The sequence below is a fragment of the Halichoerus grypus genome, chromosome 11 (assembly GCF_964656455.1).
Source record: "Halichoerus grypus chromosome 11, mHalGry1.hap1.1, whole genome shotgun sequence".
NCBI lineage: Eukaryota > Metazoa > Chordata > Mammalia > Carnivora > Phocidae > Halichoerus > Halichoerus grypus.
In genome coordinates this window covers 49,317,463-49,343,306 of record NC_135722.1, presented here as the reverse complement: position 1 = coordinate 49,343,306, position 25,844 = coordinate 49,317,463, and the positions used below count along the sequence as shown (strand labels likewise).

The 25,844-nt window shown below is 38.6% G+C and overlaps 1 protein-coding gene and 1 long non-coding RNA gene across 2 annotated transcripts in view; one reads left to right on the top strand and one right to left on the bottom strand.

Moving 5' to 3' along the window:
* The window catches only part of LOC118525311 (uncharacterized), a 161,923-nt gene that overhangs the window by 78,278 nt on the left and 57,801 nt on the right, over window positions 1–25,844 (bottom strand). The window lies entirely within an intron of this gene.
* Window positions 4,239–24,506, top strand: LOC118538122 (olfactory receptor 56B4-like). The gene is given in 3 exon segments (XM_078059107.1): window positions 4,239–4,356; window positions 23,529–24,159; window positions 24,161–24,506. Coding segments are annotated over 3 exon segments (1,095 nt in total).

Here is a 25,844-nt window from a genome sequence, read left to right as displayed (position 1 = left end):
CAAAGAGTCTGTACCCAGAAAACTATAAAATACTCATGAAAGAAATTGAGGAAGACACAAAGAAATGGAAAAATGTTCCAAGCTCGTGGATTGGAAGAACAAATATTGTGAAGATGTCAATGCTACCTAGAGCAATCTACACATTCAATGCAATCCCCATCAAAATACCATCCACTTTTTTCAAAGAAATGGAACAAATAATCCTAAAATTTGTATGGAACCAGAAAAGACCCCGCATAGCCAGAGGAATGTTGAAAAAGAAAAGCAAAACTGGCAGCATCACAATTCCGGAATTCCAGCTCTACTACAAAGCTGTCATCATCAAGACAGTATGGTACTGGCACAAAAACAGACACATAGATCAATGGAACAGAATAGAGAGCCCAGAAATGGACCCTCAACTCTATGGTCAACTAGTCTTTGACAAAGCAGGAAAGAATGTCCAATGGAAAAAAGACAGTCTTTTCAACAAATGGTGTTGGGAAAATTGGACAGCCACATGCAGAAGAATGAAACTGGCTCATTTCCTTACACCACACACAAAAATAGACTCAAAATGGTTGAAAGACTTCAATGTGAGACAGGAGTCCATCAAAATCCTAAAGGAGAATACAGGCAGCAACCTCTTCGACCTCAGCCACAGCAACTTCTTTGTAGAAACATCGCCAAAGGCAAGGGAAGCAAGGGTAAAAATGAACTATTGGGACTTCATCAAGATAAAAAGCTTTTGCACAGCAAAAGAAACAGTCAACAAAACCAAAAGACAACCGACAGAATGGGAGAAGATATTTGCAAATGACGTATTAGATAAAGGGCTAGTATCCAAAATCTATAAAGAACTTCTTAAACTCAACACCCAAAGAACACATGATCCAATGAAGAAATGGGTAGAAGACATGAACAGATATTTTTCCAAAGAAGACATCCAAATGGCCAACAGACACATGAAAAAGTGCTCAACACCGCTTGGCATCAGGGAAATCCAAATCAAAACCTCAATGAGATATCACCTCACACTAGTCAGAATGGCTAAAATTAACAAGTCAGGAAATGACAGATGTTGGCGGGGATGCGGAGAAAGGGGAACCCTCCTACACTGTTGGTGGGAATGCAAGCTGGTGCAACCACTCTGGAAAACAGTATGGAGGTTCCTCAAAAAGTTGAAAATAGAGCTACCATATGATCCCTCAATTGCACTAGTGGGTATTTACCCCAAAGATACAAATGTAGTAATCCGAAGGGGTACATGCACCCCGATGTTTATAGCAGCAATGTCCACAATAGCCAAACTATGGAAAGAGCCAAGATGTCCATCGACAGATGAATGGATAAAGAAGATGTGGTACATATATATAATGAATATTATGCAGCCATCAAAGGGAATGAAATCTTGCCATTTGCAACGACGTGGATGGAACTGGAGGGTATTATGCTGAGGTAAATAAGTCAATCAGAGAAAGACATGTATCATATGACCTCAGTGATATGAGGAATTCTTAATCTCAGGAAACAAACTGAGGGTTGCTGGAGTGGTGGAGGGTGGGAGGGATGGGGTGGCTGGGTGATAGACATTGGGGAGGGTATGTGCTATGGTGAGTGCTGTGAATTGTCTAAGACTGTTGAATCACAGACCTGTACCTCTGAAACAAATAATACATTATATGTTAAAAAAAAAAAAGAAGAAGAAGATAGCAGGAGGGGAAGAATGAAGGGGGAGAAATTGGAGGGGGAGACAAACCATGAGAGACTATGGATTCTGAGAAACAAACTGAGGGTTCTAGAGGGGAGGGGGTGGGGGAATGGGTTAGCCTGGTGATGGGTATTAAAGAGGGCATGTTTTGCATGGAGCACTGGGTGTTATGCGCAAACAATGAATCATGGAACACTACATCAAAAACTAATGATGTAATGTATGGTGATTAACATAATAATTTTAAAAAATGCATTCCATTTGAAAGTTGAGATAGTGTTCATCACAATCATAGCAGTAAAGATAGTAGTGTTGATAGTGATTATGACTGCAATGCTAGTTCTGTGACAACTTATTTCATTTCTTCAATAAAAAGTTATCGAGTGCCTATGTCACAATTTGAGATTTATGTATTCATTTAATCCAAACTATGCATAAATCAATGTGACTGATGAGGAAATATGCTAGCAATGATACAGTCCATTAAAATAAAAAAATTTATTAACTAAACATTTATTTTTTTAATTTTTTATTGTTATTTTAATCACCATACATTACATCATTTAACTAAACATTTATTGAGTGCCTATCATGTGCCAGGTACTATGCTAAGGATACAATGCAATTTATCATTTAGTAGAGATGGGGGACAGAGATCATTCAACCAATCATTTTATATATATATATAATTTTATATATATATATAAATATATATATATATACAATTTTTAAAGATTTATTTATTTATTTTAGAGAGAGAGCATGAGTAGGAATAGCAAGGATAAAGACAGGGAGGTGCATTCCCATTAGGAAGATCCCAGACTACCCATGTGTGGAGGAAGCATGGACTTGAGGAACTAGAGAAGGATACTTATGTATATTAGGAATACAAAGCACTCAGTCAACACTACATACATTGCAAGGATATGTAAATACTTAAGAACATATAAGAAACACATTAAAAAGGGAGTGCCAATAGTAGGAACTGGAAGAGAATGGCCAAAAGCATTACAAATGAAGACAAAATAAACAATATTTAGAACAATAATTATTGTGCGCAATAAACTTTAACTCAAGGCTCTGCACTTGAGACTAAAAATGAAGAAATGAAAGAAAAATTATCATTACTCTCAGAGGTTAAAAATACATAATAGAGTCAGAGAAGGTCATCCATCTCAAAAACAGGATGAAAGCATGTGGACTAAAGCACTTCTAGAATCAGATGGAACATGAGTATTTTAAAGAGTTTCTCTCATGAACCTGAAACTCTAAAGAACTTCCATAGTTTGCCACCCTTATTTCTATGATGCCAAAGTTTTACTGATAGAGAAGGCCTATCAGCTCCCACAAACTGCCTATGTGTCAGTGTCATGATGGTGGGAAGTGGCCCATGTTCTCATATGTACAAATAGGCACCCAGTTCATCTTTCCCTGATCTTCTAAGTCACTTGTTCCAGGTCCACAGATGTCCTCATTGTTTCTTAATTCCCTGATGCATTTATCTCATCAACACAAGTAAATCATAAACTCTTAGAAGAAAGATGTATTCAAAAAATTACTTGCTTGAGATACCCCAGCACTTCTGTTTTCCATCCCAATACCTAAACACTATATAGACCTCAGAAGAGATTTCCCAACTTCCAAACACACAAGAAAACTTAATTTGCTTTCTCTTGACTATCCCTACCAGGTAAATGACCTGGGCTGTGGGGCTCCCACCCCATAGGGGAGGACCACCGTTGCCCTGAGATCCAGCTGATGAGAACTATACTCAGGTGGGATCAATCTGCTTGGGCCTTAACATTTTAAACAGCTGCTCCTGGATCTGCTTGGTCTTGACTCCATAGACAATGGGGTCTAGTGCAGGGGGAAAGAGCAAGTAGAGATTGACAAGGATGACCTTAGCAGCAGAGGCTGTGGGTGGGCCAAAGTGCTGCATGACCACAGAAAGAAAGCCTGGTCCATAGAAGAAGAGGATGACACAGACATGAGCCGTACATGTGCTGCCTGCTTTAGCATGTGCCTCAGGTGAAGAAAAATGAATCACAGTCCTCACAATCTGTCCATAGGAATAAACAATAAAGGCTACATCACCCACACCAAGAAAGATTGCTACAGCAAAGGCATAGAGGTTATCCACAGTGGTGGCCCCACAGGCCAACTTTACTACTGCCATATGCTCACAGTAAGTATAGGCAATTGTGTGAGAGCCACAGTAGGGCAGCCGATGGGCCAAGCTTGGAAAGGAGATGGTCAACCCCACACCTCGCAGCACCACTTGGCCTCCAATCTTGGCAACAACCGGGCTAAGAATGGTTGCATAATGTAGTGGGTTACAGATGGCCACAAAATGGTCCATGGCCATGGCCACCAGCACTCCTGACTCCATAGCAGAGAATGTATGGATGAAGAACATCTGGGAAAGACAGGAGTGGGAGCTGATAGTTGTAGCACCAAACCAGAAGATGGCCAGCATCTTAGGCAGAGTGGAGAGGGAGAGAACCAGGTCAACAAAGGAGAGCATGGCAAGAAAGAAAAACATGGGCCAATGAAGGCTGCGCTTGGTCCAGATAAGAAAAAGCAGAACACAATTCCCAGTCACTGCCAGGAACAACATGAAGCAAAACGGAAGAGTGAGATCCAAATGTGGGCAGCAGTCAGTCCTGGTATGCCAGCCAAGAAGAAAGTATGTGGGAAGTTATGAGAATTATTGGAAAGAATCATGGTGATCATCTCACTTAGAAGAGTGAAGGGCTACTGCAAAGAAAAGAGGCAGGTTAAATTCAGTGCATGTGGAGATCGGGAGCTCCAGATATATGGTCCCACTAACAACACTGTTACCATCACTCTTCCCCCATAGGTCTCAATAAACAGTCAAAAATAATTTTCAGTTTAATTAATATTTCTGCAAGATCTTCAAACACAGAAGAGGCAAGTCAGCTTGGTCCCGTGGGAAATGCATTGGGCAAGAAGTTCAGAAACCAGGTTCCAGAATTGAATATGCTAATAAATCTATGACCTGGAGCAATTTGACATAACCAGATTTAAGTAGATGCCCAGAAACTAATGTTAAATAAAAATCCTTCCCATCATGCTCACATTCCCAAGTTCTGAATTCTGGACTGGATTCAATCAGCACTGACCTCACATGGTCCTTTAGTCTCATATCACTAACCTTTATCTGAAACTGTCAAAAATCCTAACATCTGGAAACTCCAAACTAAGGGAGTTTCCAAACTCCCTTAGTTTGGAGATGTCACACTCCTCCAAACTTCACTTGACTGCCATGTTACAGACTAAATGGTCCCTGATGATGCCAAAATTGATTAGGTTCTTCCTGCAATTATTCTCCAATCATTTCACAAATGTGTATCTTGTTTCTCTCCCCAGAATCTCAATCCTGTATCTCCCTCTCCTTCAAGGTAGTGGTGTACAGAGGTAGACACAAAGTTCAGATTTGTGGTGATCTGTAAAAAACAGAAGCTCTTGGTAATAACTGTCATGTGAAAGCCAAAGAATTCTAAATCATGCCAAATTAATGAGAACAGAAGAAAAAATGGGCAGACATTCCCTCCAGTTCCATTTCTCATGTAATCACAAAAAGTATACAAAATTATTCAGATCCACAATATATCCTGTGCCCAATACCATTGTTTTGTAGGTTAGAAAATTGAGGTCTAAAATGAAATAAAATGGCCGAGGGTCACAGATCAATTTAGTGACAGAATCAGACAAGAGCTCACATCAAACCGATCCCTGATTCCCTAGCTAGGAAGTCATCACCCTCTCTGTGTGTTAGCAGTGACTGCTGCCGGGCCAAGGAAGAACATCCAGGGCTGGGTGGCCAAGGGTGTGCAGTAAAGGGATCAAATAGCAGGGCAGATAAGGAACAATTTAGGGAGTACAGGTCTTCCCAACACCCCTCAATACCTCCAGTGCCACAATTCTCTCATGTGAAAGAAAAACACAAGGAAACAGAGAGATCTAGGTCTAGGGTCTAAGAGGGCTTAGGATCATAAGATAAGTGATTCACATTCCAGGCAGAAAAGATGCAGCTGGGTTGATCTCACAATTCCAATGACAGAAATAAGTGGTCTCTAAGCATGAGGGAAAGAAGAGAAGTCAGCCAGGAGCATAATCCAAGAAAGAAGAAACAGCACAGCTTAAAGTGGCCAAGAATGTTTTGCTTTTCTCTCCAAGAGAAACTATGTGATTATTGCCCATACAGTCACCACAACCACTAAGGAGACTGTGTAACCTCAGCAGAAGGCATGAGAGCTGGGAAGATGGAGATTAGAGTAGACCAATAGTCCTCGTGTCCTGGAATAAACTCTGGACCAGGAGTCAAGGTCCTGATTTGAGGTACTATTTCTGCCATATGTCAGCTCTGTGACTTGAAGGAAATCATCTAACCATTTCCAAGCCTTGGTTTCCTCACATGTGTAATGAATATACTAAAACCCATCTCACAGGATCATTGTGAGAATCCAATGAGATATAATATGTGAAAATCCTTTGTCAAGAGCTGAAAATAGTATATTATTTTCACTGAATTATAAAAAATAAATAACACATTTGGAGGAATCTGCTTATGAGCAACAGAAACTTCAGAGATTCAGAAGCAATGCATTTGATTTGACAAGGGATGATATATTCATTCAATGGGTGGCTATTATATAACCAGGACTAGGTTACTAACCCAAAGGCACATAGTCAAAAATACCATATCATCTCCAATATTGCTTCCCTCTTCCTTCCTAACCCCTCAGCAACCCCAGGGAACACTGCTGTGTGCATTGGTGGTGGGGGAGGAGGGGTTGAATGGTGTCAAGAAATGTGGCTCTGACCACCTGAGCATCTGCTTCACATGATCCTCAAAGCTGCCCATCCTTAAGCCTCAGCCAGCCTTGTGGAACATGACAGTATCTTCAGAACAGTTTAAGAAATAATTACCTCTAATGCCCCTCAGGACCCAGCAAATGTCCCTCATTATAACCTTGTACCTCAAGGAAAAGTATGACCCAGTAAGCTCAGCTCCTTTACTTCCATAAGGGAAGGTTAAGGGAGGGAGGGGGTCCTGGAACCAGAAGAATCTAGGACACAGATTGAGGTGTCTCCATAAATGTGTCCCTATGACTCACTCTGTGGGTTTCAAAGAGGAACAGACTTACAAATAGCTTACCATTGAGCCAGGACTAGAAAGATGTTTGCCTGCTTGGGAGTAAGTAATTCTCACACACCTGATACTTCCCTTGCCTGTGTCCGTATAACACAAAAGGTCCAAATAGACTTTTGATGATCTACACATCATCAGTATTGGTGGTATTTCCAATTTTTCCCAGTGATATCAAGACCATGCATTTCCACCCCAGACAGTCTATCAGATTATCCAGATCTGGGAAGGTTGGTGAAAAGTTAATTTGTGGATGAAGCCTGTATGTATCTCTCTTCCTTGGGCCTACCCTTAGCCACTACTCACCAAAGAGCTGCACTGTTTAACCTACAGAAGGATGAGAAGAAGTTAAGCTACCAGTCAAGTTCCAAGAACAGGGTATTTAATGGGCACCTTTTCAGGCATTACCTATAGGGATCCAAAATGAAGCTCCCACCACCCAGACACCAATTAGCACTTCTGCCTCTTCTTCAGACAAAGGTTCAACAAGGTCTCTCCTTCTTACTAGGACCCCAGGGAACAGCCCCAGCAGAGAATATTTTGAATAGCATATTCCAGGGTGCCATGTCAAGAGAGGCCTTGCATCCAGAAACAAGGTAAAGCTTCCTGCCATAGGGAGTGGGGACTACCTGACTTGATGGCAAGCATGATCTGATCTAGAGTGAGTGAGAAAGAAGGCAGGGATGGGGAGGGCCAACACCAGGACCAACATACAACATTACCTAAATGACCCCCCCCCCCATGATATAGGTGGAACCATGAGAGGAAGAATGGATTAATAAGTAGAAGACTTTATGAGAAAGGATAACCTGCCCAGGGAATAAGAGTGAAGGTAATGTCAAATACCTGAACTCAAAATGGTAGGTACAAGGGTAGGCCAAGTCTTGTAGGTACTACCATCCATATATTATCTCACCTTAAGTGAAATTACCTACAACTCTGTCCCTTCTTAACCAATCTCTCTACATTTGATTCTCATCTCAGCCACCAAAATCACTCTTGGAAATGGTGCCAGGTTAATCTATGGGAGGATATTCAAGATTATGAAGGATCTGATTGAGAGGGATTTGATGGATTAAGAAGGATTCAAAAAATTGAGTGTGTACAGCTTACACAAGAGAACACTTGTGGTGACATGCAAGATTTTTCATGGATTCTTCAAGTCCAGGAAGAAAAATTATTTGTTTTGTAAAGCCAAAGGAAAAAAAAACAAGAACAAACCCATGCATATTTATCGTTCAGGACTCAGTAAGACCTGTGTCTTTAGAATGATGCTCCCTTATCAGAAAGACAAAGGGCAACATAGGCTATATGGGAAGGGAACAGCACAAGGTTTATTGGTAAGGGTCAGTACCCAAATCAGGTCATCCATTTCTGAGAGCCATGCTCTAAGGGTACCAAACCAGTTCCAGAGGGAAGAAGAAGACATAGCAGGTGTCATTTCAGGTAGAGCCAAGATTAGGAATCCTAATATGAAACACTCAGTTTCCTAACACAGAAGTCAAGTTGGATAACAGTGAGCTTAGAGCAGAAGATGCTATGATGTCTCTGAAACTGCAGAGAGGTATTATGAAGCAGAAAATACCAGCCCAGAGCCCCAGCGGAGGAGGAAGGAGTAGGCAGAACAAGTAGCAAGAGCAACACAAAGTCCAGTCTAAGAGGCACTGGTAACAGACACAGTAACTCAGGCCCAGAAAATAAAGAAAAGTCTCAGAATTAGAACTCTAGATTAGTGTGACTATGGACTGCTTGACTGAAACTCTGAACCTTCGCCTAAAGTCAGAAACCGTGTAAAATATCAAGAGAATGGAATTGGTTAAAGCTCCAAAAATAGTCAAGAGGACTGGGATCAATAATTTGTATCAAAAAAATATATTTCCTCAGTTCCCCTTAAGGTTGTGGAAAGAAATTCAGAGATTTTAAACACGGTCAAGTGGAAGATACACATCAAACCAAGGCGAAGCACCGCCAAAGTCAAAGCAGAGGCATACACAAGGATTTGTGGCCACACCATGGAGAGATGGGAACACCTGGAGAGAGAGCATCTAATTATACCTGTGGGGATCAGGGAAGGCTTCACAAATAAGGTAACATTAAAGAGGAAAGTTGAAGGGTGGAATAGAATATTCCAGAATGACTCACTAGCCCTAAAAGGGACTCCAAACTCATAAAGTATGGAATTTTGGATAAACAGCTAAGAGATCAATATTGAGGGAACAGTGCAGAGGGATGAGGTTTGAGAGGAAGGTTGGACCCAGACTATGGCAAGTCTTGAGTGCTCTGCCCCACAGCCCTACATGTTAATAAGAGGGGAGTGGCACAGATTGATTCATGCTTAAATAGATTTCTTTCACAGTGTTCTAGGCATAAGAAGATGATATGATATTAGAGTGGGTAAGAATTGATGAAAATCTGGAAGAAAGCAGTGGCAATGGGGTAAAATGGAGGAAATTGGATCAAGTCTTTACTGGCAAATTCTATCAAACTTTTAAGAAAGAAACAATGACAATCCTTACAATAGAAATAACAATGCAAACATGTTTTAGAAAACAAGGGAAGAAGGAACACTTCCCAACCCATTTTATGACAAAATCATATAGACAGTACAAGATAGGAAAATCCAACCCAAAATCCCTCATGAACACAGATATAAAAATCCTTAACAAATGATTAGCAAATACGATCCAACAACATATAAAAAGAATATTATATCATGAATAGATTGGGCTTTCCCAAAAATGCAAGATAAATTATAATTCAAAATAAATTCTCGTCACATTAACAAAATAATGAAAAGCATACATATCCCTCTTATTGGAGACAAAAGTAAAATCATTAGACAAAAACCAACATTCTTTTATGATAATAATAGAAAAAATGCTCATCATACTGGAAATAATAGGAAATTTCCCAAACATGATAAAAAGTATCAGTGTAAACCTTTAACATCAAACATATAGTAAAAAATTGAGGGCTTTCTCCCTAAAATCAGGATTATCAAGGATACCCACTCTTACCACTTCTATTCACCCTTGTACTAGAGGCCCTAACCCTTGAAATAAGACCAAAAACTAAAATCTTATGGGTTGGAAAGGCATAAAATGGTTATCACTTGCAGACAACATGACTATGTAGGAAAGTCTAAGATCTGTACTAATAAGTGAATTTAGCAGGGTCACAAGATACAAAGTCAATACAAAATTGATTTTCTGCATTTCTACTAACTAGCTATGAAAAAACTATAAAATCAAATTCATAAAGTTATAATGCATGAAGGTATCAAAATATATCAAATACTCAGGTATAAATTTGATAAAATATTTCTGAGTTCCTGAAACACTACTGAGAGAAACGAGAGAAGATTTAACTTAATGGAAAGAAATGTTATATTCATGTATTTGCATCCTTGATAACCGCTCTGGCTCTGGGAAGGGTGGGCAGAACATATATTCCAAAAATGGGGTGGGGTGAGGAGCCTCTGATTACCTGGGTCAAGCTTCCAGGTCAACCAGAAGTCATGTCCTCTCAATGACCTCCAGCAATCTTAGACCTAATGTAAAAGCTAAAACTATAAATTTTCCAGAAAAAATAAATAGGGTAAAATCTTTGCAACTTTATGTTAGGCAAAGATTGTTTCAATAGGACACAAAAAGCTATAAAATTAAAATTGATAAATTTGAGTTTGCCAGAATTTAAAAATCTGCTACTTGGAAGACACTATTAAGAAATGAAAAGGCAGGGCACCTGGGAGGTGCAGTCAGTTGGGTGACTGACTCTTGGTTTTGGCTCAGGGTCATGAGATCGAGCAGCTCAGAGTCTGCTTCAGATTCTCTCTCCCTCTCCCAGCCCCTCCCACTTGTACATGCTCTCTCTCTCCCTCTCTTAAGTAAACAAATATTAAAAAAAGAAAGAAAGAAATGAAAAGGTAAGCCACAGGCTGAAAGTATTTGCATTGCATATATCTGAGAAAGGACTTGAATCCAGATTATACAAAGAACTTTTACAAAGCAGTAAGGCAAACACCCCAATTAAAAACAGTAAAAATATTTGAACAGACACTTCTCAAAGGAAGATTTATAAATGGCCAACAAACCAAAAGCATGTAAAAAGATGTTCAATGTCATTAGTCATCAAAGAAATGCTAATTAAAACCATAATGACCTACAATGATAGACATAATAGAATGGCTAAAATTAAAAGTAAGTGCTGAAGAGCATGCAGAACAACTGGGACTCTCACATATTGCAGTTGAGAATGGAGAATGCTACAACCACTTTGAAAAACAATTTGGCAAATGTGTTTTAATAAAATTAAATGTATACTTACCACGGAACCCAGCAACTCTATGCCTAAATATTTACCCAAAAGAAATGAAAGTTTTTCATTGAAAAATCATCTATTTTATTGATCATTTCCTTCAAGTAGCCAAACAACAACAGATTTTAGATAAGGTTCAGAATTGTCAATTTGATCCATGTAGACTTAGGTCTTCAAAAATTGCCTCTAGACTGGACCAACAGTCTGACAAGTAAAAAATATGTCAGCGGGGATGCCTGGGTGGCTCAGTTGGTTAAGGGTCTGCCTTTGGCTCAGGTCATGATCCCAGGATCCTGGGATTGAGTCCTGCACTGGGCTCCTTCCTCATTGGGGAGCCTGCTTCTCCCTCTGCCTGCTGCTCCCCCTGCTTGTGTTCTCTCTCTCTCTCTCTCTGACAAATAAATAAAATCTTTAAAAAAATAAAAAAGGGGGCGCCTGGGTGGCTCAGTCGTTAAGCGTCTGCCTTTGGCTCAGGTCATAATCCCAGGGTCCTGGGATCGAGCCCCGCATCGGGCTCCCTGCTCCACGGGAAGCCTGCTTCTCCCTCTCCCTGTCCCACTCTCCGTGCCTGTGTTCCCTCTCTTGCTGTGTCTCTCTCTGTCAAATAAACAAAATCTTAAAAAAAAAAAAAAGGGAAATTAAAAAAATAAAAAATAAATAAAAAAGTACGTCATCAATGCCTGTATCTGAGAAAGGGACATAAATCATGTATAGGAGTTTGCTAAGTAGGTGAGGCTCATGTCTTCCAACAGTAATAAAAATGGCACTAATCTGAAGTCTGAACATTTGACTGAAGGACTGTAGTAAGTAGATTTGGAATGGTTACTCCTAGTAAAGTTCAGGTGATGTTTTTCTTTGATAAACTTTGTTGTGAATCCAGTCACCAAGCTGCAAATTGTAGCTTCAGATATCAGTAGGGCTTTTGGAACCTGTGAATAAAATGCCTTGCAACAATCTCATTAGATAGTATCAGATTCATGAATATTTTGCTGATGGGCAGACACTGGGGTCTCATAAATCTGCCCATTACTATTTCATAAGAAAGAGTCCCTGTTTTCTATTGCCTATAGCTCTTGTGCCAATGAAGGCATGGATCAAGACACATAGCCATCAAATCTTAGCCAGTTTATTTTCAAATTTTCATTATACCTACTGAGTCTGAGTGATATGGATAAGGAGCTACCTTTTAATCTGTAGGGATTAGAAGTTTTCTTTATAATCTGACCTGAAGAATGTGAGCCCCATCACTCAATATCATAAACCTTGGAACAGAATATATTTCCATAGTACTCATATAAAAAGTAGAAGAATAAGATCTTTTACAAAAAGTCACTATCAGCCATAGTACCTTATCTTTAAAATTTCTTCAAGACATTATTAAACTCACCTTCTCTGCTACGTGCTCTTAGCTTTTCTAATGGCCTGATCCTTCCTCTTTTAGAACTTGTGTCATGTTCTTCTTAATCTTCACCATCCAGCCTGAATTTGTTTTTCTAAATAACCTTAACACTTACATATGTACAAGTTTTAGTATCTGATTTCCAGCCTCATGAACAATTTTGGCCCTTCAAGGAACAAATGCATAAGGCCAACCTTCGATAAGAGAAAGAAAGTGAAAAAAATTAATATATAAATACACCTCTAACAAAGTTGTAAATGATAGTTTTGGGTTGATGTCCACTGGCAAAACCTCAGTAGTGGATATCACCCAAGAAAATAATGTAGACTATGAAGAGATCGCTTGAGGAAAGAACACGGGGAAGTACAAGCATTAAACATAGGACACAAAAAGAAAATTCAGGACACTGAAAATATGCGGCACTGAAGTTGAATTAATAAGAGTTGATTAACGTAGCTGGATTTGATACTGATACTTTTACTATATATTAATATACATAATGGAGTACAGAAAGTATGGTGTTTCTATACAGAAAGTATAGCAGCAGAGAGAAAAAAGATTCAATATAACATTTGTTGAACATCTATTATCAGCCAGCTACCCTGAGAGATATGAGGAATAAAATAATGGATAAAATAGGCACAGCCCCTGCTCTCACAGAGTGTAAAGTAATGGAGAGAAGAGACACACAATGGCAACTATAATGCTGTCCAAAGATTGATAAAAGGGGAAGTTTTGGGCATTATGGTAGTACACAGGAATGGGATCTTAAAAAGTCTTGGAAAATCAGGGAAGGCTTCTTAGAAGAAGTGATACTTAGGTGAGAAGCCAAAGACTAGTAGAAATTACCCACATGAACATAAAAAAATATTCATAAAGAAAGAAAAACATCTCTGAATGCTAAAGGTGAGAGTTTAAGAAATGTATTTGAGAAACCAGGTTCAAGAAAGAGAAATACTAAAAATTTCTCATTTGATTGAATAGTGTGAAGTGAGGTAGGTACACAGGTGGACTGCACAGATCCCTCTTTAAGGAAGGACTTTCTGTCAGCTAGTAGGAGAGCAGACATCCTCCGGCTGTTACTCTCAGGGACTCCCTTGGCTATAGAAAGCCCAAGGTCACACCCACCCCTAAAAAGCCCCCATGCAGTGACACTGTGAGATGGGGATATGACAGCTGGGACACTTTGGTCTTCTGTGGATTAAACTGTGGTGGGCACTGTTCCCTCCCGCGTGATAGTTAGCTGAAGCTTTGTCATGCATGCATTGCAGTTTGATTTAACAGATACATTCAGAACATTCCATCCTAAAACTGCAGAATACACATTCTTCTCAAGTGTTCATGGAACGTTTTCCAAAATAGATCGCATGTTACACAAAACAAACCTCTACAAATTCAAGAAGAATGAAATCATACCATGCATATTTTCTGACCATAATGCTATGAAACTAGAAGTCAACCACAAGAAAAAATCTAGAAAGTCCACAAATACATGGAGGTTAAATAACATGCTACTAAACAATGAATGGGTCAACCAGGAAATTAAAGAAGAAATTAAAAGGTACATGGAAACAAATGAAAATGAAAACACAATGATCCAAAACCTCTGGGATGCAGCAAAAGTAGTTCTAAGAGGGAAGTTTATAGCAATACATGCCTACTTCAAGAAACGAGAAAAATCTCAAACAACCTAACCTTTCACCAAAAAGAACTAGAAAAATAACAAACAAAACCTAAAACCAGCTAAAGGAAGGAAATAATAAAGGATAGAAGAGAAATAAATTATACAGAGGGGTGCCTGGGTGGCTCAGTAAGTTGAGCAGCCGGCTCCTGGTTTCAGCTCAGGTCATGATCTCAGGCTCCTGGGATCAACCCTGCATTGGGCTCTGTGCTCCGCGGGGAGTCGGCTTCAGGATTCTCTCTCTCTCTCTCCCCACCTCTCGTTGTCACTCTGCCCCTCCCCCTGCTTGCTCTGTCTCTCCCTCGCTCTCCCTGAAGTAAATAAATCTTTTTTTAAAAAAAGAAATGATATAGAAACTAAAATAAATAAATAATATAACAGATCAATGAAACCAGGAGATAATTCTTTGAAAAAAATCAACACAATTAATAAACCTCTAGCCAGACTTACCAAGAAAAAAAAAAAGGGAAAGGACTAAAATATATAAAATCACAATGAGAAAGGAGAAATAACCAACACCACAGAAATACAAACAATTATAAAAGAATATCATGAAAACTCAGCAAATTTTCTATTTGCCAGCAAATTGGACAACCTAGAAGAAATGGAGAAATTTCTAGAAACATATAGACTACCAAAACTGAAACAGGAAGAAACAGAAAATTTGAACAGACTGATAACCAGCAAAGAAACTGCATCAGTAATCAAAAAACTCCCCACAAACAAAAGTCCAGGTCCAGATGGCTTCACAGGTGAATTCTACAAAACATTTAAAGAAGAGTTAATATCTATTCTTCTCAAACTATTCCAAAAAAATAGAAAAGGAAGGAAAACTTCCAAATTCATTCTATGAGGCCAGCATTACCCTGATACCAAAACCAGATAAAGACTCCACTGAAAAAGAGAACTATATAGGTCAAAATCCCTGATGAACATAGATGCAAAAAATCCTCAAGAAAATACTAGCAAACCAAATTCAACAATGCATTAAAAAAAATCATTGACCACAATCAAGTGATTTATTCCTAAGTTGCAAGTGTGGTTCAATTCTCGCAAATCAATCAATGTAATACATCACATCAATAAGATAAAGGATAAGAACTATATGATCATTTCACTAGATGCAGAAAAAGCATTTGACAAAGTCCAACATCCATTCATAATAAAAGCCCTCAACAAAGGAGGTTTAGAGGGAACATACCTAAACATAATAAAGGCCATCTATGAGAAACCCATAGCTAACATCATCCTTAATGGGAAAAAATTGAGAGCTTTTCCCCTAAAGTCAGGAACAAAACAAGGATGTCCACTCTCACCACTTTTATCCAACATGGTACTAGAAAGTCCTAGCCACAGCAATCAGACAATGTAAAGAAATAAAAAGCATCCAAATTGGTAAGGAAGTTGTAAAACTTTCACTATTTGCAGATAACATGATACCATATACAGAAAACCTGAAAGAACAGCAACAACAACAACAAAAAACGAAAGACACCACCAAAAAACTGCTAGAGCTGATAAATGAATTCAGTAAACTCGCAGGATACAAAATCAATGTACAGAAATCTGTTGCATTTCTATACACCAATAATGAAGCAGCAGAAAAAGAAATTAAGAAAACAATACCATCTACAATTGCACCCAAAATAATAAAACACCTAGGAATAAATCTAACCAAAGAGGTGAAAGACCTATACTTTGAAAACTATAAAACACTGATGAAAGAAATTGAAGAGGACACAAAGAAATGGAAAGACATTCTATGCTCATGGATTGGAAGAACAAATATTGTTGAAATGTCTGTATTACCCAAAGTAGTCTATACATTTAATGTAATCTCTACCAAAATACCAACAGCATTTTTTACAGAACAAGAATAAACAATCCCAAAATTTGTATGAAACCACAAGACCCCAAACACCCAAAGCAACCCTGAAAAAGAAAAACAAAGCTGGAGGCATCACAATTCTAGACTTCCAAGTTCTATTACAAAGCCATAGTGATCAAGACAGTATGGTACTAACACAAAAATAGACACATAGATCAATAGAGCAGAATGGAAAATCCATAAACAAACTCAAAACTATATGGTCAATTAATCTTCAACAAAGCAGAAAGAATATCCAATGGGAAAAAGACAGTCTCTTCACCAAATGGTGTTGGGAAAACTGGACAGCAAGATGCACAAGAATGAAACTGGATGACTTTCTAATACCAAACACAAAAATAAATTCAAAATGGATTTGAAAATGACATCTTCAATAAAGGGTTAGTATCAGGAGCGCCAGGTGGCTCAGTCATTAAGCGTCTGCCTTCAGCTCAGGTCATGATCTCGGGGTCCTGGGATCAAGCCCTGCATCAGGCTCCCTGCTCCACAGAGAGCCTGCTTCTCCCTCTCCCACTCCCACTCCCACTGCTTGTGTTCCCTCTCGCTCTGTCTCTCTCTGTCAAATAAATAAATAAAATCTTTAAAAAAATAAAATAATGGGGCGCCTGGGTGGCTCAGTTGGTTAAAGTGACTGCCTTCGGCTCAGGTCATGATCCTGGAGTCCCAGGATCGAGTCCCGCATCGGGCTCCCTGCTTGGCAGGGAGTCTGCTTCTCCCTCTGACCCTCCTCCCTCTCATGCTCTCTGTCTCTCATTCTCTCTCTCTCAAATAAATAAATAAAATCTTTAAAATAAAATAAAATAAAATAAAGTAAAAAAATAATGAAACAACAAATGTTGGAGAGGTTGTGGAGAAAGGGGAACCCTCTTACACTGTTGGTGGGAATGCAAGTTGGTACAGCCACTCTGGAAAACAGTGTGGAGGTGCCTCAAAAAATTAAAAATAGAGCTACCTTATGACCCAGCAATTGCACTCCTGGGTATTTACCCCAAAGACACAGAGGTAGTGAAAAGAAGGGCCATATGCACCCCAATGTTCATAGCAGCAATGTCCGCAATAGCCAAACTGTGGAAAGAGCCGAGATGCCCTTCAACAGATGAATGGATAAAGAAGATGTGGTTCATATATACAAATGGAATATTACTCAGCCATCAGAAAGGATGAATACCCAACTTTTACATCAACATGGATGGGACTGGAGGAGATTATGCTAAGTGAAATAAGTCAAGCAGAGAAAGTCAGTTATCATATGGTTTCACTTATTTGTGGAACACAAGGAATAGCATGGAGGACATTAGGAGAAGGAAGGGAAAAATGAAGGGGGTGTGAATTGGAGGGAGAGACAAACCATGAGAGACTATGGACTTTGAGAAATAAACTGAGGGTTTTAGAGGGGTGGGGGGTGGGGGGATGGGTTAGCCTGGTGATGGGTATTAAGGAGGGCATAAAGTACATGGAGCATGGGACATTATATGCAAACAATGAATCATGGAACACTACATCAAAAACTAATGATGTATTGTATGGTGACTAACATAACATAATAAAATTAAATTAAATTTAAAAATAAAATAAATAGGGCGCCTGGGTGGCTCAGTCGTTAAGCGTCTGCCTTCGGCTCAGGTCATGATCCCAGGGTCCTGGGATCGAGTCCCACATCGGGCTCCCTGCTCAGCGGGAAGCCTGCTTCTCCCTCTCCCACTCCCCCTGCTTGTGTTCCTGTTCTCGCTGTCTCTCTCTGTCAAATAAATAAATAAAATCTTTTAAAAAATAAATAAATAAATAAATAAAATAAAATAAATAAAGGGCGCCTGGGTGGCTCAGTTGGTTAAGCGACTGCCTTCGGCTCAGGTCATGATCCTGGAGTCCCGGGATCGAGTCCCGCATCGGGCTCCCTGCTCAGCAGGGAGTCTGCTTCGCCCTCTGACCCTATCCCCTCTCATGTGTTCTCTCTCTCTCCTTCTCTCTCTCTCTCAAATAAATAAAAATCTTTAAAAAAAATAAATAAATAAAATAAAATAAATAAAATAAAGGGTTAGTATCCAACTTACATGAAGAACTTACAAAACTCAACATCCAAAAAACAATTAATCCAATTTTAAAAATGGGCAGAAGACATGAACAGACATTTTTCCTAAGAAGACATAGAGACAACCAACAGACACATGAAAAATGCTCAACATCACTCATCATCAGGGAAATACAAATTAAAACTACAATGAGATATCACCTCTCATCTGTCAGAATGGCTAATGTCAACAATACAAGAAACAGCAAGTGTTGGTGAGGACATGGAGAAAAAGGAACTAGTGCACTTTTGGTGGGAATGCAAACTGGTGCAGCCACTCTGGAAAACAGTATGGAGTTTCCTCAAAAAGTTAAAAATAGAGCTACCTTATGATCCATCAATCACACTACTGGCTATTTACCCAAAGAATACAAGAACTAATTCAAGGGGATACATGCAACGCTATGTTTATAGCAGCATTATTTACAATAGTCAAGATACAGAAGCAACCCAAGCATCCTTCAATTGATGAATGGATAAAGAGGATGTGATATATATATTCTTTTTTATGGTTGAGTAATATATAATGGAATATTACTCAGCCATAAAAAAGAATGAAATCTTTCCATTTGCAACAAAATGGTTGGAGCTAGAGTATTATGCTAAGCAAAATAAGTCAGTCAGAGAAAGACAAATACCATATAATTTCACTCATATGTGAATTTAAGAAACAAAAGGGAAAAAATGAGAGAGAGAGAGAGAGAAATCAAGAAACAGACTCTTAATTATAGAGAACAAATGGATGATAACCAGAAGGGATGTGGGTGGACGGATGGGTTAAATAGGTGATGGGGATTAAGGAGTGTAGTTGTCATGATGAGCGTCAAGTGATATATGGAAGTGTTGAATTACTATATTGTACACCTGAAATTAATATAACACTGTATGTTAACTACCTGGAATTAAAATAAAATTTAAAAAAAGAAAAAGTAAATGGCTAACCTAAAAATTTTAAAAAGACAGAGGGACCACATAATAGTGCTTTCCATGGGACTGGGGGCTGACTATTTCTATTCCCTGAACCAAGCTTGACATATGTCTAAGATCACTGGGGGCCATTTGGGGCTATGGCAAAAAGACACCATGCCTTGGTTCACACAAGAAAAAAGATTACAGAGAGCCTCATGGAGGACCTAGGGAGTAGCCAAGAAGGTCTAGGGCAACTCTGTGCTCCAATCTGTGCAACTGCTCAGGCCCCAGGGGAGAGGAGAAGGTGTACTGCCAGCAACAAAGGCATAAAAGACAGGTGTAGCCAAGCGAATAGAAGCAGCTATAGAAGGCAGTTCCATTTGGAAAGGATCTCTACAGGACCTCCTAGCAGGGAGTAACCAGGGGTCAAGGGGAAGGATGGGGAGGGGAGGGCACCGTTTTCTGGTTCTATGTTTCTAGCCCTGGGTTCTGGTTGCCCTGCCTCTCTTTCTCTGCATCTTTGGCTTTCTCACTTTGCTTCCTTCTTTTGATCCTTCTGACTTTGGCCCTCTTATTCCTCAAGACCTTCCCTAAAGAGACAAAAGCCTGAGGTCTGGAAAACAAGTGAGAAAAATGAGACTGAGCAATTCTCTGGAGAGTAGAAACCCCTGCCTAACAAAAGAGCAACCAAAGGCTGCCTCTCGGAGCCTGACACTGGGGAGGCATGCTGTCAAAGCTGAAAGAATGGTGCCAACAGGAGATCCTCCCATTTAAGTTACGGATCCAAGATCCTGAAAAGAGATAGTGATTGAATTTACCCATTTCTGATTTTTTTTAACACCAAGAACTAGAAATAGACATCAAATCATCAAAACTAATAGAGACCATTCATCAGAAAATCATTAGCCAGTGGCACACTGAAAGGAAAGTTCTGGAGATAGTCTACTTCAAGTCCAGACCTAGACACAGATATTGACTATCACTGTTCCCTTATATCGTTTAGAAATGTATAAACATTTTAATATGATGCAAAATAAAAACTTACAATAGTCAAACTTATCTAACTGTAGGAAATATATTCTTCTACCAAAAACAATGTGAAACAGAAAATTTACTAAAACACCGTTAGCTTTGGAAAGCAATAGTGTAAAAGAGCTATATTTTGGAAAGTGTCTTAAAAAACAATAGTCATCAGGAGTTTTCTTAGGTAACAGTAGCCAATTAGGAAATACAAAGAGGGGTGCCTGGGTGGCTCAGTCAGTTAAGCGGCTGCCTTCGGCTCAGGTCATGATCCCAGGGTCCTGGGATCAAGCCCCGCATCAGGCATCCCGCTCGGCGGGAAGCCTGCTTCTCCCTCTGCCTGCCACTTCCCCTGCTTGTGCTCTCTCTCTCTGTCAAATAAATAAATAAAATATTTTTTTAAAAAAAGGAAATACAAAGAGAGACAAGAGTAATAATAGTAGAAAAAATTCAAAAATATCTATGACAAAAAAGGAAAAACATATAGATTTCTGAATGGAAAGAATCAATGGATAAAGACATCAATTCTTCCATAATTAATTTGTATTTTAATATATAATATTCCAAAGAATAGCATTTAAATTAACATTAATTTAAAACATTTTTTGAAGTTATTACTAAGAATCTCCCCTATTGTGTGGTAAATACATGATTCAATTGGTAATGACACTAACAACAGAAAAGATTGTCCTGGGAGGCAGTGATCTTTGAATATAGGTTGTAATTTAATATGTGACCAAAAAAGGACATTCAGAATAATGGGAAAAAAGAAGTCTCATTTATTGAATGGTGCTGAAACAATTGTTTAACTATTAGTGGGGAGAAATTAGATACTTTTTCACTCCATGTGAAATTTCAAATTCTTTTTTTTTTTTTTAATTTATTTATTTTAGAGAGAGAGAGAATGGGATGGGGAGGGAGAGGCAGAAAGAGAAGGAGAGAGAAACTCTCTCAATCTCACAACCCTGAGATCAGACCTGAGCCAAAACCAAGAGTCATACACTCAACCGACTATGCCATCCAATCGCCCCTGAAATTTCAAATTTTTTTTTAAAAATTAAGTTAAAATAGGGGCACCTGGGTGGCTCAGTCATTAAGCGTCTGCCTTCAGCTCAGATCATGATCTCAGGGTCCTGGGATCGAGCCCCACATTGGGCTCCCTGCTCGGCGGGAAGCCTGCTTCTCCCTCTCCCACTCCCCCTGCTTGTGTTCCCTCTCTCACTGTGTCTTTCTCTGTCAAATAAATAAAAAAAATCTTTTTAAAAAAATTAAATTAAAATAAATTTTCATAAAGAATATGCTATTAAATATTTATTAAAATACTGATTTTGCAGTATTAAAAGTTTAAAAGTCACAAAATAATATAAAAACTACAATTGTTATGACTATATAAAAGTTTGTGTATGCACGTGTATAAATCATTTTTTAGAAAAGATAGATAGAATTTAATGGAAAATGAATTGAAGCAAGTATTTCCAGAAAATTCAACAGAGGTAATATCCTTAAGATATAATGAAATTTAAAAAAAAAAAAGATAGAGTGAAATCCATACAAATTAATAAGGTTGTACTGTTAAGACTCCACACTGAGCATTTGAAAAACATTATTTCATTTAATACTATGAGATAAGTTGCACATAAAGACAAAAGAGAAAATTAGTGAAGAAGCACATAAGTGGAAAATAAATCTTTGAAAATGTCGAAGTTCAAAAAAAAGAAAATGTCAAAGGTCACTCAACAGTGAAGTGAAAACTGAACCAAAATTGAAATATCAATTTTTACTTACTCTATTAATAAAGATTTTTAAATTAAAATTCCTAATTCGGGATGTGATGAAATGGATGGATGTAGTAACATAAACACAATCCTGAGCAAACTCTGGGTATGTAAAGTTCTACAGTGTATCTATGAAGCAACATTTCAGTATACATCAAGAGCATTTAAAATACCCATATTCTCATACAGGGGCAGAATAACTTTTTTTTTTTTTAAAGATTTTATTTATTTATTTGCGAGAGAGAGAATGAGAGACAGAGAGCATGAGAGGGAGGAGGGTCAGAGGGAGAAGCAGACTCCCCGCTGAGCAGGGAGCCCAATGCGGGACTCAATCCCAGGACTCCGGGATCATGACCTGAGCCAAAGGCAGTCGCTTAACCGACTGAGCCACCCAGGCACCCGCAGAATAACTTCTTGAAAAACAATTTGGCAATATCAATCAAAATCTTTCTTTTTCCATTCACCCCCCAATTCACTCTTAGAAATTTTCCTATAAACTTACACATATGCATAAAGATATATGAACAGTACATTTAGTACATCATTTTTTACAGTAACAAAATACTTGAAACAAATTGAATGTTAGAAGTTCTCATTAAATTATCAGATATCCATGTGGTAGAAAATCATGTACTTAACAGTGAGGCATATCTAGTTTGTGATATGGAGCAGTCTCAAGATAATCAAGAAAGAAAAGGAAAGGAAACAAAGGATAAAGGGTATGATGAGTATGCTAACATTTGCTTTTGTCTTTTATAAGAAAAATATAGGTAGATTCTTGTTCATACAAAAACTATCTCTGGAAGGATTCCTAAGAGACTGGGTTACTGGCTGCATCTGGGGAAAAGGAAGGGATTTAGGAGACCCAAGCACAGCAGTCTTACTGTCTGTTGTTTATATTTTTTATTGTATTTGACTTTTAACCATGTACATTTATAACACTTAAAATCAAAATATTACTGAAAATAAAATTCCAAGATGGCTATGTTCTTTGTATGTATCACTTTTGTATCATTTTAAAAACTCTACTTAAAGGAAATAATCTGAAAATAAGCTGGTGGTGAGTAAATTATGGTACAGCCAAATTTAGAAATATAAAGCAGTCATCAAAATTAAGATTCTACATTGCTTTTAATGATACTGGAAAGTTGTGGTTTATTTATTCATCCACGTCATAAATTTTTACTGAGTGCCTATTTTATGTCCTAGAACACAATGCTAACATACAAAGGCAAGATACAACATTATCCTCATATAATGATGTAAACTGCTTAAATATAAAATAGAAAAACGGAAGGAAACCAAATATTAATATTTGTTATCTGTTGGTAAGAAGTATTCTTGATATATACATTTGAACATGCTTACTAGATACACAGGTGGTAATGATAAATGGTTATTCCAACCTTTATGTTTAGAACAAATTTTGGCTTGTTTTATTACTCCCCTGTGGAATATTTCCAGGAGCAAAAAAAAAAAAATAATGTTGAGGGTTATTCACACACAAAAGAAACTGGATCATTGGTGGGAGTCTGCATTATGAGGACCCCAAGCTGAACTTTCAAACGCAATCTTCTTCCTATTTCAGTTCTATGGACAGACACTGAGAACGGGGCACCCGCACCACGAATACCTCCACTAGTGTTACCAACAGTTCCAGGCTCCAGATTTCCCAGTTCATCCTCATGGGGGTCCCAGGCATTCACACCTGGCAGCACTGGCTCTCCCTGGCCCTGGCTCTGCTCTACCTCTTAGCTCTTGGTGCCAACATCCTCATCATGATCACCATCCAATGTGAGGTCACGCCGCACGTGCCTATGTACCATTTTCTGGGCATATTGGCCGTTGTGGACATGGGCCTGGCCACCACCATCATGCCGAAGATCCTGGCCATCTTCTGGTTTGATGTCAAGGCCATCAGCCTCCCTGAGTGTTTTGCTCAGATCTATGCCATCCATTGCTTCTTGTGCATGGAATTTGGTATCTTCCTCTACATGGCTGTTGATAGATATGTAGCCATCTGTCACCCCCTTCCGTACCCCTCCATAGTCACTGAGGCTTTTGTGATCAAAGCCACACTGTCCATGGTGCTCAGGAATGGCCTGCTGACCATCCCAGTGCCTGTCCTGGCTGCCCAGCGACACTACTGCTCCAGGAATGAAACTGACCACTGCCTGTGCTCTAACTTGGGGGTCACCAGTCTGGCCTGTGATGACATCACTGTGAACAGATTTTACCAACTTAGCTTGGATCCTGATTGGCAGTGATATGGCTCTGGTGTTTTCTTCTTACATGTTAATCCTTCACTCTGTGCTGAGGTTGAACTCACCAGAAGCATTGTCGAAGGCTTTGGGTACCTGCAGCTCCCACCTCACCCTCATTCTCTTCTTCTACACAGGTATCATTGTGCTGTCTGTCACACACCTTGCAGAGAAAAAGATCCCCCTAATCCCTGTACTCTTTAATGTGCTGCACAATGTTATCCCCCCTGCACTCAAGCCCATGGTCAATGCACTCAGGATGCAGGAGCTCAGATTGGGCTTCCAGAGACTGCTTGGGCTGAGTGAAGATACGTCCACTAAGTAACTCCAGCTTTAGAAGGCATGTGTGGAAAGGACAGAGGTTTTAGATCTCACTAGACCTGGGTTGTAATCTGCCTTTATCTCTCACTAGGAAAAAAAAATGGCCAATAAAATCATGAAAACTGTCAGTCTCACTGATCAAAATATGCATATGAAAATTACAATGAAATTTCCTGTTACCAAAGTAAGAATAGAAAAGTGAAATGTTCTTTCTTTTATTAATGTATTGTATCACATTGATTGATTTGTGGATGTTGAACCAACCTTGTAGCCCAGGGATAAATCCCACTTGGTCATGGTGAATAATCCTTTTAATGTACTGTTGGATCCTATGGGCAAAAAAAAAAAAAAAAAAAGGAAAAGAAAAGAAAAGTGAAATGTTGCTGACCACAGATGCGATTCTGAGACTGATACTCTTACCCAGAGCTGGTAGGAACGTCAAGTGGCCCAAGTGCACCAAAAAGCAATTTGATAAAATTTACTGAAATGTTTGTAAATGTTCATATTCTTTTATCCAGTAATCCTGTATTTAGAAAAAAATCCAAAAGAAATAGTCTAAATGTAAGCAAAAATTTATTCCAAAAAATTCACTAATAGTAATAGAAAATGAAGACTTTAAAACTATTTGCATGAATTGACTCTAACTTGTACATATTTATGTGTTTTTCATGTCATTTTCATAATAAGGAAAAGAAAACAAATAAATGTCTATTTTAAAAAGACAGAAAAAAATTGTATTTTCGTACCAGATAATCTCAATAATAATAATCAATTAATTAATTAATGATTAACAAGTGCTAAGTACTTCTCATAGGCCAGATAACTGATACACACACACACACACACACACACACAAATCTGATTTAATACTCAATAACCCTATGAGGCGCATACAATATTATTCCCAACGTACAGCTAAGGGTACTAGGGGTTACAGAACTTGCCCCGCCAGCATAGTTTTCAAGTGGGGAAGATGTGATTCTACTCCTTGGAAGTCTGATTTCATAACCTTTGCACTATTCTCCCTGTTCCTCTTGCTCTGTTCCAGAATTTCTACATGATCTTGAAGAACTTGTGAAAGTTCACTCTGCTTCAATCCTTCAAAAGTAGTAGTAATCATAGCATTTTGTTGATTCAAAAAGTCACAGCATGCCATGACAAGCAAAAGAGATAATAAAGAAAACAGTCTTTGAGATATGATATACACATGGAAAAACTGATCTAATTATGCAACAAAGTTTTCCTAGGAAAGGAAGAAAATTGTCCTAGAAAATGCCCTAGAAAAGTAGCTCCAAATAACCAATTAAGTCTAAATTAAATTTTATCTTTTGCACATCTAACA